This window comes from Polypterus senegalus, chromosome 12 (assembly GCF_016835505.1).
Source record: "Polypterus senegalus isolate Bchr_013 chromosome 12, ASM1683550v1, whole genome shotgun sequence".
NCBI lineage: Eukaryota > Metazoa > Chordata > Cladistia > Polypteriformes > Polypteridae > Polypterus > Polypterus senegalus.
The window spans coordinates 40,150,279-40,164,762 of record NC_053165.1 but is presented as its reverse complement, the minus strand read 5'-3'; the positions used below and the strand labels follow the sequence as shown (position 1 = coordinate 40,164,762).

Genomic DNA, 14,484 nt, shown 5'->3' with positions numbered 1-14,484 from the left:
GTGTTTTCTGTATTTATTTGAGAGAACTAAGAGTACTGTGGCAGTAAACTTGAATTAACGTATTAAAACCTGAAGGGGCATCTTTTAAATCCCTGCAGTGGAGCTAAGGCCTTATTTAGTGCTTTGAGAACAAGGTGAGAACCCCCCTCTAATAAGATGATTATGTGAATAGTTTATGGTTTAGGAAATTTTATGTTCAGCTTATGCAGCTGACATTTTTCTTCTTCCATGTGAATGAGAAAGTGCTTATCACCATTTTACAAACACCTACTGCTCTCTATTTGTGAGAGTCCTTTCAACCTCTCTATGTGAAATATAACCCAGCAAATAAAACTTAACATTTAATTAAACATCCTAATATATTTACATTTGTCTTTTAAGCAATACCGTATTGCCCTTTGACCATTTGTTACACACATCAACTTTCTCTCTCTGTCACCAACACAGACACACACACATATGTAAATATTATTTCTCTTAAATGTTTTTAACGTGAACAGTGCTTATACTGTAATTATATGTGTATGTCACAAAGAAAAAGGAATACTGTTCTAATATTAATACACATTTTTCAATTTGTGAATAATTAAGATGTAATGTGTAGAGGGTGTATGATTCTGGAAAAATATACAGTATAATTGCTTTACTCAGTTTTGGTTGAATGACAACTACATAGACAGGTGGTGCTGATGTTCTTTATAATTTGCAGGCTGATTAAAATTGCAGATGTTGCTATTTCTAAAAATTACAAAATGTGAAATCGTGATTTTGATGTAAAAACATGTCATTATCTATCTTGTTTTTTCTGTTTTACCAATAGCCAGATGGAAAATATGTCCAAAGCACTTCTCAATCCAGCTGAGGTCCTTGGCTTACCACATTAGCAGGCTGAAGTAGCTGCCACTTGACATTACATTCCCAAGGCTTAGCATTTTGATTAAGTTTTTGAATCCCTCTTTTTCTTTTTTCTTTTTCAAAACACAAATGAGAAATGTCCTAAGCAATGCACTCTGTTATAGCTTTTGTAATTTCATTTCAGTGGTTGTTTTTTTTTATTATAAGGGCATCCACTGATTAATGACTTAGTGATTGTAGATTGACTTAAAATTGGTTTCACTTTTATTTATTGTCTTCATTTATGTCAAAAGAAGCTTAGTAGCATGGCTGCCCTTGAATTGTGCAAAAATATTGTTTGTGTGGCTGCCCTTTGCAGCATTATGCTAGTTGCAAAGTTTACACATTTAGTTGATTCTTTCAATGTTGATTTTAAATTGCTACAAACCAAAGAACTGCATTGGCATCAAAGCCAAAAATTATAACTGCCTCATAATAAAATGAACTTGAATTAATGTTTGCTGTCAAGAAACAGAAAAGGTTACTAACACCATTTTCAGTTCTTTTTTTCTTACATATTTAAAGAGTGTCCTGAGGCCTCATTTATAAAGCTTGCATACTAACAAAATGAGGCTCAATGTTCATATGCATCTTCCTGTGTAAACATCTGGATTTATAAAAGAGAACATGCACATATTTACAGTTTTCATATGGTGTGGATGCGCATACATTCAACATGGTGTTGCCAACATATAAAAAGGCTCTTTGCACCAGTGTCCATTTTTCCTGATTTAATCGGAGCAATTTAATGCACTCATATCGCAGTAAGAGCATTTACATTCTGTTACCATGCAAGTCAACTCTGATGCCAAAACAGCATGATAGTGATTTGGACTGCTCTGGCATAATGCAGCATAAAAAGGCATCTCCAATTACAGATGCCATTCGTGGATCGAAATGAGAGAGCGATGGAGCATAGATTTTTTTTTTTTTTTTCTCCTCCCCCTCCACACTCCTCTCATTATACGTCAAAAGGGATTCGCTTCATTGCACGTGATCAGTCTTTTTTTTTTTTTTTTTTTCTTTTTCTTTTTCCCCCCTTCCCCTTTTTCCGACATATTTCTGCTTGTTCTTGATACCCGTGCTTAGGCCACAAAATAAAAGTTTTCTGTGTGCCTCTAATTTTTCAAGAAATTCTTATCTTGCACTACTTGAATGCATCATGGTAGGTGCACTACCAGTCAGTAAAGGTCTGCAGCATTGTGGCTGCTCATGTATGAGGTTAATTAGCATGGTTCATATATGGTTGTTTCAGGGTGAAACCAGGGTTTAAGATGCGTTCACAAATGCACATTTACAAGATGATTGTGATTTTTAAAGGGTAAATTGTATAGAAATGTGCATATGGCAGGTTTTATTTTGGCCATACACATTTTCCAGGGTTTCAGCATTAAATGAGGCCCCTGGCATATGCTAAAAAAATTGCGTTTCGTTCTGCTTTGTCCAGTTTTGTCATGGCTTATGTCTGCCGCGAAGAGAAACAATATGCAGATTTTTCAAAAATGTAAGGCTTTGCTTTTATAAACATTGCAGTGTTATCAGTTCATTTTAGAGTTATTGTTGTGTGTACACAGTGCTGTGAAATTCTTATGTGCATGCTTGATCAACACAGAGCAGGCTGCCACTACCCTCATCCATTGGACTGACTTTTGCTCCATTGGTCATGTATTATAGCATCACAAAATAATAGCGTTTTGCTCACCACTACCCAATTTTTCTTTTGCAAACAATAGGGTGTTTTGGAGTTTAAAAATTTTTTGGAGGGCTGAAAGAAAGGAACATTGCTTCATAATAATTTGGCAGCGCTGCACACTCCTTCTGTACCCGTATATTTCTCATAAAAAGAGTCTAGGTGGAAAAACTATCTTGGCACATTTAACATGTTAAATACAACCCACGATGAGAAAAAAATAATGTACTCTTAAGCAAAATCTACAATCCCATGAGACAATTAAATTATTATCCAAATTATATGTGAAGAAATTGCCATACCTGCATTCTTAGATCAGATCATGTTTTGGGTAGTACAAAACTTTTTGTGTGTTGATAATGGTGTCCTCATCAACCATAGCAATTTCCTGCTGTTTGATTGGAATTGTAGTTCATGAATTGGTGCTGGTTTCCTGATTGCCTCCTTTCTAATCCCTCTCTCCAATATACCATATAGCTTATATTATAAGTAGAACCAACAGCAATGCACATGCAAAATTTCATGAAAATCGGTTCAGCTATTTTTGCCAAATTGGTGAACAAACAAACAACTTACAATTTTATTCATGTAGGTTTGGATTTTATTGCAAAAACTCAAAAAGGCTAACCATTTCTAAAGTGTGCAGGGAAGCTTAAAGAGCTGGGAAGTGTAAGGATAAGATCTGAAAATTCATATTCAAATATCATTGTGGAGCATTGTGTAGTAAAACTCAAAAATGCTTATACAATCAGTGAGTCATTATTGGTTCCACTAGCTGAGGAATTTTAAAACCTTGAACCTGCTGAATGCACACAGGTTAACGAATCCATTGATCTTGGATCTTACCAAAAATGTTTGGTAATGGTCGAAATGATGATCTTTATTACTGCTGAGTGTTGTGGGAGTTTTTGAATTTTTGCGTTCCCATTACACATCTGAGTCACTCACTTCAGTCTGGACTGCACTTGGGTCAGCCATCACTCACCCTATGGTGCTACACTTGAAGCAGAGTAGGAGAAAGGGTCCCAGGTGTCAGTCCGTGATGCAGGCAGTGCGTCCTATGGGAAGACCTGGAGGTTAGTCCTGACTCCTAGTCCTGGCAACAGCTAACTCCCAAAGCTGAAGCACCTCTGCCTCACTGTCGCATGTGTGGCGCACAGTTAGTGAGGAGGCTGCACATTGCACGAGATCCCTGGCGTGCTGTCTGCATTAGTGTATACAACAGCACACAGATTGTGCTGTGAATAGTGCAGACAGTGCAGGTGCTGCTGAGGTGCACAATGTAAACATTCTTTTGTGCTCCAGTCCAGTCTGGTTGAATTTTTCTAAACAAAATAAAGTTAGGAATCTCTACAAGAGGGCTGCAGTAATGCACCTTAACCATTAGAGGCCCTGGACAGCCTATGCCCAGAAATGGCCCTGTCTTGTACAATGGAATAATCTCAATCTACATACTACATCTTTCTTTTTCAGTGTTTATTTTATTTAAAATTAGATAAGAGTTACCCTTCAAAGAGCCTCTCATTTTATTTTTTGTAAATACTTAAATATTTATTTTTATCTTGCAAGCCCATACTGAAACTATTCTTAAGTGAATGAACATGTTAAATCCTTCCTGCACGTATTGAACATTCAAGCAGTTCTAATATGCTTCTAGTTTTATTGCCCATTTACAGATTCTGATGTGAAAGTTTCTAATAATTACTGATGACCTATCTTCCTAGTGTGTTTTGTTGACTCAGCATTGTCAAACTTGTTGCATCTTGCAGGACTTCATCAAGGCCAGAGGTCGCTAGTGTGGAGGCTGTTGATCCAGATGAGCGTCAATGTTCTCAAAGGGCACTACTGCAGGCTCGCTCTTCACAACCAACCAGGCTGACAAGTATTATCTTTGCAGAGGACATATGTAAGTAAACATGAGCTTTATCACTTCAGGTATTGAATTTTCTTTTGGGGATTAATAAAGTATCCATCCATCCATCCATCCATCTCCACTTGTAATCCATGGCATTACTGTGGAGTCAGAAAGAAGCACTAAGTTACTGGGGGTGCACATCATGGATAACCTGACATGGAAAACAAACACCACCACCCTTGACAAGAGAGCAGAGCAGCGCCTTCACTTTTTGTGATGGATGAGGAGAGTGAACCTCCCTCCTCCAGTCCTCACAATGTTCCTACAGATGTGCTATAGAGATCATCTTGACCAGCAGCTTCATTTTTTTGTATGGCAACTGCACTGTTTCACATCAGAAGTCTCTCCAGAGAGTCGTGAAGATGGCAGAAGATATCCTAAGAACAGTCTTTCCGCCTATACACGATCTGTACTTGTCACGTTGCCTTAGGAGAGCTACTAAGATAGTCAGAAACCCCACTCTCCCAGGACATGGTCTGTTCAAACTTTTTGCTTTCTGGCAATCGCTACCATAGTATGTGCTCCAAGACTGTCAGACTCTGTAGGAGTTTCTTCCCACAGGCTATCACACTACTCCACTCCCACCAACCACAAACATGCTGACCTAGTGGGATGGTTAAATTCCTGAAAACACACACAGACTGTTTGAACAAATATATTTAGAATTTCAAATTTCCTAAAATGACGTTTTTTCTGTGCAATATGTCACTTGAACATTTTATAACTATCCACCAATTTGTGTATTGGATTATAAATATATTCTGCCTATCTGGGATGTCTGTCTGTTGTTGTAGGATTTGTACTTGTCTATGTTTGTACATTGAGCCTGAAGAAACACAATTTTGTTCTTCAGTGCATTCTTGGTTGTATGGTTTGAATGATAATAAAGTAAATCCAATCCAATAAGAACATAATGTATAGCCTGTTGGTATCTGAAAAGGCATTGTCATAATATTTAAAGTATGATATGGTAAGAAGTTCTTTCTTGTATAGAAAAGTGATTTTCTGTTAAGTCAGCATTCAATGTAAAGAAAAGAAACTAGTATAAAATGTACATTTTTCTAAACAGTAAACATTAATTATGGGTATATTGATCAGTACAAAGGAGACTTTGGGATTTCAATCTGTGTTCTGAGAATAATTATTGTACAACATGATGAACAAGCCTCTAAAATGGAGTTTTGTTATGCAGACCTCTCAGGTGATAAGGGAAAAGAATATAATAAATGCCAGATTGTTTTGATATAGGTGTAAAGTAGGAAATACTTTATTTTTATACCTTAGTTAGATTTCTTTGCCGTCATTGCTGAGTTTAAACAAATATGATAAAGGGGTTTATAAAGTGAAATCATGCATGAACCAGCTTCCATAAAAAGTGAGCTTTTACAAGACAAAATGGTGTAGCTGATGTTCTTTTAAAATTAACATCTAGTGTAAGACACTACCTGATTATTTAAATTTGTTCTGTCGTCTTGTTCATTCTTGATGCAAGTCTGGGAGAAGGTTAAATGTAAGTGTTTTTGGCAACTTTAACTTAAAATAATTATGCTTATTTCAAAAGGCATCTGAACTTTGAAACTGGATCAAGCATCTAATGTTTTGATTGCAGCAAGTTAAGAATAACAAGTCATCTATAAATTAAATATGTCTGAATTGGTGGCTGCTCCTATAATGACTGAGCTAGAGAGAAAACAGCTGTTGAGACAGTACTCAACTTTGAGGCAAATCAGTCAAAGAGTATGGCTTTTTGGCTTAGTCTGTTTGGATGTGACTTGTCATTAGTGCACCATGTGGATCAGCGCTCACCCAGAAGTCTTCATTGATGGGAGTTGTCATTTGAAAAATCCACTCCTCTCTCAAGTCAAAAAAACAACAAAGAGTTTTCAAACTTGTTGATTTTAGCCCATTTAGACATGAGTTTAAATGTAAAGTACATAGTTTGTGCATGCTTTGATTTATTTAACACTAGAATCAATGAAGCCTACGAAAAAACTCCACCAACGGAGCCAAGTCCATCTCGCAGTCCTCACAGCTCAAGCCTCTTTATCTGGCAGTGAGGTGTCTGGAGTTGTATAGGGTAAATAATATATTTTTATTTGGAATACATACATTTTATGTGTGTTACACAGATTATTGTAGCCATGGAAGTGTAGGATGTCAGGAACTGCTGAACACTTTCTCCATGTTATACTAATAATAACGTGAAATGTATAATGTGTGAAGACTTTAGTCCAAATATCAAATAAACATGTACACTTTTATTCAAGAAAATACCCAAAGAAAAAAAAATTTGATTTACATGTTGCTATCAATGAGTTATAAACCCAAGCTCAAATGTCAATTGATAGGAAGTTGATATGTATTCTTGAATGGTGCAGAGGTAAAAACTGCTGTCTTTTAACCCAAAGGTTCTGGGTTCAAGGCTGGGCATTCTGCGTTTTGAGTAGTGAGCTGCTATTTAATAATAATAATAAATATAATAATAAAAACATACATTTGTTTTGAGTCTAACACTCGGTATAAGTTTTGGCCGATTGTAAAAGGTAGCACTTGTTTTTTTATTACTCAGTTTTATTCTGTCAGTGACATTCACGTGGTACAATGAACTTGCTTCTATCTTGATGGCATTTATCTCCATTCTTTTCTCAAGAGCAGTGATCGCCACAGTTGGTGCTGTCATTGATGCCTGCTCAGAACTATTTGTTGTACCAGCAATCAAAAGATACAATGTCCCGTGACCACTATCGGACTACCATGTGTCATTTGTGCTTTGACAACAAACACACCCGTGTAGAATGTGTGAAAAAACAACAGATTTTCTGCAGTCTCAGACATCTGGCAACATTTTGTTGAGAACTGTGTTTTGAGTTACAACCCAGGGTAAAGACTTTCCGAGTCTGTGGTCATAAAGCTTATAGAGCCATTTCTGGACAAAGGCAGAACTGTAACAGACGGTTTTCTTCACAGCGCTTTCACTGGCTAATAAACTGCCGCACCATAAGTAAAATGAGACTTCCACCTGCAGCTAGTGAACAAATTTTCATGTAAATCTAATGATTTTTTTTTTCTTTGGTCATATTCCTCAATAAAAGTGCATGTGTTTATTTGATATTTGGACTAAAGTCTTCACACATTATACAGTTCACGTCATTGTTAGTATAACATGGAAAAAGTTTCTGCTTTAGGTATGTGTTTAGCATTTGTTGCCTTGTATTTCATGTCATCCTACATTTACACAGATCATTGTAGACACGGAACACACATGAAATTAACACTAGAATTACCAGAGCCTATGAAAAAACACGTAGATCTGTCCCACCTTAAATCCGTTACTTAGAGTCAGATCAGGTTGGGTGGGGGGGGTACAGCGTGATCGTGATTTGAGAGAATAAAACTGAAAAAGATCATTTTTACAAGTACCATAAATTTATACCAAATGTCCCATATATTTGTTTCTTTTTTTTTTTTTTTCTCAGTGCTGCAAGAACAGTCCTTCCTACATTTATGACGTGTATGATATTGCATTAGTGCAATGATGTTTTCACATGTATCGTCTCTTTCTTTCATGTGTGTAATAGAAACCACAGCATGAGAGAGGTGTGCGCATTGCAACAGGAGCACAAAATCCTTCCAACTACGCCAATGTAACAAGAAAAAAATAAAAACTGTATTGAGAATATATGCAACTGAATATGTATGTATGTATGTATGTATGTTTGTATGTATGTAGCTAGCTCCACTGTATAAAAAAAAAAATGTCTAGCCCATACATTTTATGCTGTTACTAAAAGAGCAACACATATACGTTAGAATAGGGCTGGGCGATATATCAAAAATTTATCGTTACCGAAAATTATGACTCTCATCGACGTCATTTTGCCCATGTCGGTAAATTCGGTATTTTAAAAAAAAAGAAAAGGCATGTGCAGGTTGGCGATGTTCATGTCCCTTTAAGACGCTGTGCTACGTTACAGACTTGACGGGTGGAGTCACATGACTCTACTACCTGTAACAAGACGAGACACGGGTGAACAAATGGAGGACGATTTAAATGTTGAAGCAGCAGCGACGAAGGTAGAGCTGGTGGAGGAGGAAGAGGAGACGCTTGTTAACAAAAAAAATGCATCATCAATCGTTTGGCAACATTTTGGATTCAACAAGGATGATATTGATCAAAAAATTGTTAAATGTAAACTCTGCAAAAAGACTGTTGCGTCAAGTCAAGGTAACACAACCAACCTCTTCCACCACCTGCAGCACAACCATGTGATTCAATTCAAGACATAAAAAGCTCAAAGCGAGAAGAGATTAGGAGGACCAGCAAAACGTCTTCCTCCACCAGGCAGCGGTCAATAACCGAAGCATTTGCTAGTACTCCACTATATGAGCGAACTTCAAAAAGATGGCAAGAAATCACAAATGCTATAGGCTACCACATAGCAAAAGACATGGCTCCTATTGCTACAGTGGAACGCATCGGGTTCAGACACTTCATGAAAATAATTGACAAGAGATACGAACTCCCATCACGAAAATATTTTTCAAAACTATCATTCCCAGCATGTACAGCACAGAGAGGAAAAAGGTTGCTGCTGAATTGAGATACGTTAAGCACGTTGCAGCCACATCCGATCTCTGGTCCAGCCGCACAATGGAGCCGTATATTAGTCTCACAGTTCATTACATCGACAACAAATGGGAGCTGCGTACCAGAGTGCTCGAGACGGCCTATTTTCCATCTGATCACACGGGGGAGATGGTTGGACAGGGGTTGAGAGCGATGCTGTCTGCATGGGACATCAGTGAAGAGGACCTTGTTGCTATAACAACTGACAACGGCCCAAATATTGTGAAAGCTGTCAAGCTCAATAAATGGACACGGGTGCAATGTTTTGGGCACAGGCTGCACCTGGCAGTCGGTAAGTGTGTACATCTTAATATATTTGGGTGGTGACATCTGGTGTGTTTTAAAGTGACTTTAATTCTGTGTGTCATATTCAAAATTGAAAGTATTAATGTTTGAATAATGTTTATATAGGCATAAAATACTTAAGACTGCTGAACAGCAGTGTATCCAGAAAGTTTTTACAGAAGACTTATTGTGAGCCAGTGTTGATCATGTTGTGCTGTGAAATGTAGCAAAATACATGATTTTTAAAATGTTTTATTACTGTGCCAACCCTTTTTAATTTTGTAAATATGGTCTGAGAGGTCTTATTTAATTCTTACTTTATTTTGCTTGCTTTATTTGAGAATTAGACCATGAATTGGGGTGATGTTGGGTGTGAAGATTTGGATAGATATGCTACCTCAAGGCCTTAGCAGAGATAGGCCTTTGTCCATGATGGCATTACATTTGCACAATCATTGTTTACTTTGTGAATAGCCAATGTGAAACATATTTATTATTAAACTATTTTGTTTACAAGGGATACACATTTTTTAGAGAGCATGGTTACATATTGTATCCTACACTTTTTATTTTGTTCAGTTAATAAATCTTAACCACTAAAAGTACTTACTACTATTGTCTTCATTTATTTTCAGTGACATTTTACAGTCCTTTAAAGTGGTAATAATATAATTGCAATGAATAGGTCTAGGGGGAATAATATTATCAAAATAACTGGAGGAACTATGCTGCCTGCCACAGCCCCATCAAATGAAAAAAAAAAAAAAAAGTTTGTTTTTTTGGCACTTGGGGTGGTTATCGTCCATTTATCGTTATCGAGGTTAACTGCTCAATTTATCGTGATATTGATTTTAGGCCATATCGCCCATGTTTACGTTAGAAGTTCAAATATATTTTTCAGGTTAACCATAGAGCATTTTTAAGGTTCCAAGCCTTCTGAATTGTCACTTACCTGTAATATGTTTGTATTTCTACAGTGTATTTAAGTTGGGCTTTCATGTTTTGATGTACCCTTTGACCATTTTATTTATCTTTATAATATTGGAGTGTAACATGTTTTCCTGTCTTACCTCTCCCTCTAATACAGTGACTGGTCAGATACTTCGTTGTGATGCAATTGTGGATGTTATCAGTGAAATTCAAATTGTTTCTACAACTCGTGAACTTTACCTCGAGGATTCTCCTTTGGAGTTGAGGATCCATGCTTTAGACTCAGAAGGTAGACACTTCTCTATTTTTTTTATTATACTTCACTTACTTTCTGTAATTTTTGACTTTCTCAAATATTATTTCTAATGTATTTATTTTTAATGCATCATTGTTAATTGAGGATTGGCTGAAAGTTCTTCAAAAACATCAAAGATGCAACTATCAGTCAATACAAAAGTTTTTTCAAACGCAATTTAGAAACTTCCAATGTTCAGTATACTAAAAGGGTGGTGTCGTCAGAGAAGGGTAAACAAAATGCACATTCTAATGAATCTTGAACAAATTAAAGGATACTCATGGTTTTTGCTTTATGATGAGACCTAGGTCAGCTGGGTTACCTAACCTTTTCTCTGAGCAGTTTAACAATATACAGGCAAAAATATCTAGACCTGTTTCCATGACTGATGGGGACCTGTGAAGTGATGAAACAACTTCACCTCCAAAGAACTATCTGTGTGTGTGTGTGTATATATATATATATATATATATATATATATATATATATATATATATATATATATATATATATATATATATATATATATATATATATATATATATATATAGTACAGAGTAACCAATAACTTGAATACCTTCATTCAAGCAGCTTATCATTTCCAGGATACCAATTAACAAAATCGGATCCTTACTAAAGGTGGGAATGCTGCTGAGAGATGCATCATCTTGAGGCGTAAATTCCAGTTAATCTTACCTGCTTGCACATGTGGGCATGATACATTTATGCAAAATACCACCATAATTTAAATGCTTAGTCACCAAAGTTTAACAGTTGATCATTAAAATACTGTGACACTATTATTACCTCTTCTTTTGTTTTTTCTTACTTCACATGATACCTGGTGTTAATCTATAGCCCCAAGTCTTCTGAAGTTGGGAAAGCCATATACAGTATGAATTTCTTTGTGACCAGAGAAAGTATCAAAATGCCAAATCCCCCCAATCCCTTCCCCAACCCCTATTTTGTATAACCAGAATTGCACTTGTCCTTGCATATGAGGCTGTCGGAGTGAGCATTGACAGAGATTCCTGTACATGAGTCCATAAGAGGGAGTTTGATGGAGACATTTCTGTATAGTTTCTTTTTCTTCTGCAGGTAGCACTGTGTAATGTTTTAGGCAAGAGAACAATGATTCTCAGTTACGGGCTGTGCTATAGGTGACATAATAGGACATGTTATTGTAAGACAAGGGAATGTAGACTAATTAATGAAACTGGATGCTAGAATAAAGACCTGGGAAACAAAGTAAAATAAATAAATAATGGCCACACAAGTTGTAGTTCTTCTTAGACTTTGTTTTTTTCTGTTTTAAAGGGTCCTCTGAAGCCTTTTATTTGCTTGCTGGAATGTCGGCTCACATGGTGAGTGACTGATCAGCAGGCTAATGCAGAAAAATTACAATATTTTTCATTATCCAGCAATTTTTCTAAAACGCCTATACTGGGTAGGGCAGTGGGGCAGCTGGAGCCTGTCCTTTTGGTGTTCTATTTTATGTAAACTATGCAGTGACAAGGAAATTGGTGGCGTAGTGGAGTTTCTTTGGTCTTGCAGACAGTGTTTGACATGGGCCAATACCAGCGGCACTTGATGCTTCATGGGGATACCCCTACCTGTGCTCTCTGATCTACAAGGAGGGAGCCCTCCCACTCCTCATGTAAAAGTAATAATGAATTAGGAGGAGGAACAAGACGATGACTAAAGAGTGTACTGCAAGTAATTTGGTGCTACTTTGTAGTGGTCCGGTGCTGCTAAGATTCACACCGTCAGTATGGTGGGAATTTCTTTATTTTTGTAGAGGAGGTCCCAGGGACGCTCCCAGCCTTGGTCCGACCCGCACACACTCACAAACAGAGACAAAATAAAGCACACTGGGAACTAACAACAATCAAAGAATATAATGAAATTAAATAATATAAATGAAAACAATAATACCACACCTGTACCCCTACGGCGATATTACATTAGACCTATAAACACAAACAACTCCACACAGCAAAGTTCATGAAAAACAACACCGGATGCAATGAAAGATGACGATAAGTCCAGAGATCTGCACGCTGAAAGGGAATGAAAAAAGAGTCCTACCGGTAGACACTGTAAGGGTGAAGATAGATGGATGGGTCAGGAGCACTCCTTTTCTTGCGGGGAAGCCAATGAATCCACTATCGGTCCTCAGCACACAGGTAGACAGAAGATGATCCAGACCCCAACAACGACACAATCCAGGATACAGACTAAATACAGATTAATCAACAGGAGGCAGTCCGACAGGTAAACCAAACACAAAATACAACAGAAAAAAACCCTTTTCTTCCTTGGACACCTGTCCTCCTTTTAAACCCCTCTTACAACCTTAGACCCCAACAGCCCCTGCTGGAGCTGCTGGGAGATGTAGTTTTAACTAATAGTAGCACTGCTACAGTTTCAAGCACTGATTGTTGGCAAACAGGAATGTACACTGTGTAATTATATGATAATAAATCTGAAATAAACTGATTACACTATGTAAGCATATCAAAGCAGTGTCTTGTGGGTGTTTTTAAAGCCAGTGTCAGCTGTGCAATCGTTCTTCTGCATGCTCATCATACATTGCAAGCCTGCAATACCAATCGGCACTCGGCAATATGCACGTTTTGTGGCATGTCATTTGCACGCTTGACAAGAAAAGAAACAATATACACCAGTAGTCCAGCCACGATGAAACAACAAAGTGTGATTAATTTTTTTTTTTCTATAATGTATTCTGAGTCGCTTATTTTGTTCAGAAGATAGTAGAAAGAGAACAACGAAGGATGCAGTGCTTAAATGAGTAAAAGTAATTAACTTAGTTTTCTGTTTGTAGACATTTATTCAACATTTATTTATATAGCACATTTTCATACAAACAATGTAACTCAAAGTGCTCTACATGATGTCAAAGAGAAAGTTACAATCTTAACACAGATAATAGCTAGTAGAAGAGTAGCATCATTATATACAATGTCATGATGCAAGACTCTAAAGATGTTTCCGAGTGACAAGGTCTTATGGCTGGGAGGACAGAAAAAATGACAAACTCCAGTTTACCTCCAGCCAACTGCAGACAGGTGAGTTAAATACAGAGGTACTAGACATTTTGTTTTGATTTTAGTACTACTCAAAGGTAACTTATTTAGCACTTATGTGATATGACATTGAATTAATCGTCTTATAGAAACATGAAATGGGGGAGGGGGGGAGAGAGTGTTATTTTTTTCCTTCACAACGTTTCTCTAGCATTGCACCAGGACTGCCATTAATCTCCTCACCCCCTCTCCTCCCACTCCCCCACGACTATGTCAGTATGTATAAATCAAGAAAATGAACATCAGTGCTATGTATTGACATATGGGGTGCTGCTGTGAACCACGTAATATGAAATAGTAAACCTTTCAATGAAAATTTTATTTCACTAAATTTTGGAAGGTAGAATATTAATGTGGTACTGGATGTGTATAGAATTCTTTAAGTATGCAGCTTAACATTTTGTATTATGGTTTTAAATGTTAAAAAAAAAATTATATGAAAATGCTTCCCTGACCAAAGTACTGCCTGAGGAGTTTGCCACCTTTGCTGGCCTGGGACATGACGATATTTTTTTAATGCATTGAACATGCCACATTAATTGCAAAAATGAATGCGTTAACTTTCCCCAGACTGCCTTACACACCATTAGTAGTATTTTAAAGTCAGTTCTAAATGATACAAATAACCAGTGTAACAACACTAAAACTGGAGAGATGTGCTCAAATTTTCTTTTTCTAGTTAAGATTTTTGCTGCTGCAGTCTGCACTATTTGTAACCAATTGATGTCTTTCTTACGTAGT

General features: G+C 36.9%; 1 protein-coding gene across 1 annotated transcript in view; it reads left to right on the top strand.

The window, feature by feature from the left end:
- nup210 (nucleoporin 210) overlaps positions 1-14,484 on the top strand; it is a 232,127-nt gene that overhangs the window by 22,735 nt on the left and 194,908 nt on the right. Inside the window, exons 2-3 of the mRNA XM_039770930.1 lie at positions 4,354-4,490; positions 10,499-10,630. Coding sequence (XP_039626864.1) covers positions 4,354-4,490; positions 10,499-10,630 — 269 coding nt within the window. The remainder of the gene's footprint in view (positions 1-4,353; positions 4,491-10,498; positions 10,631-14,484) is intronic.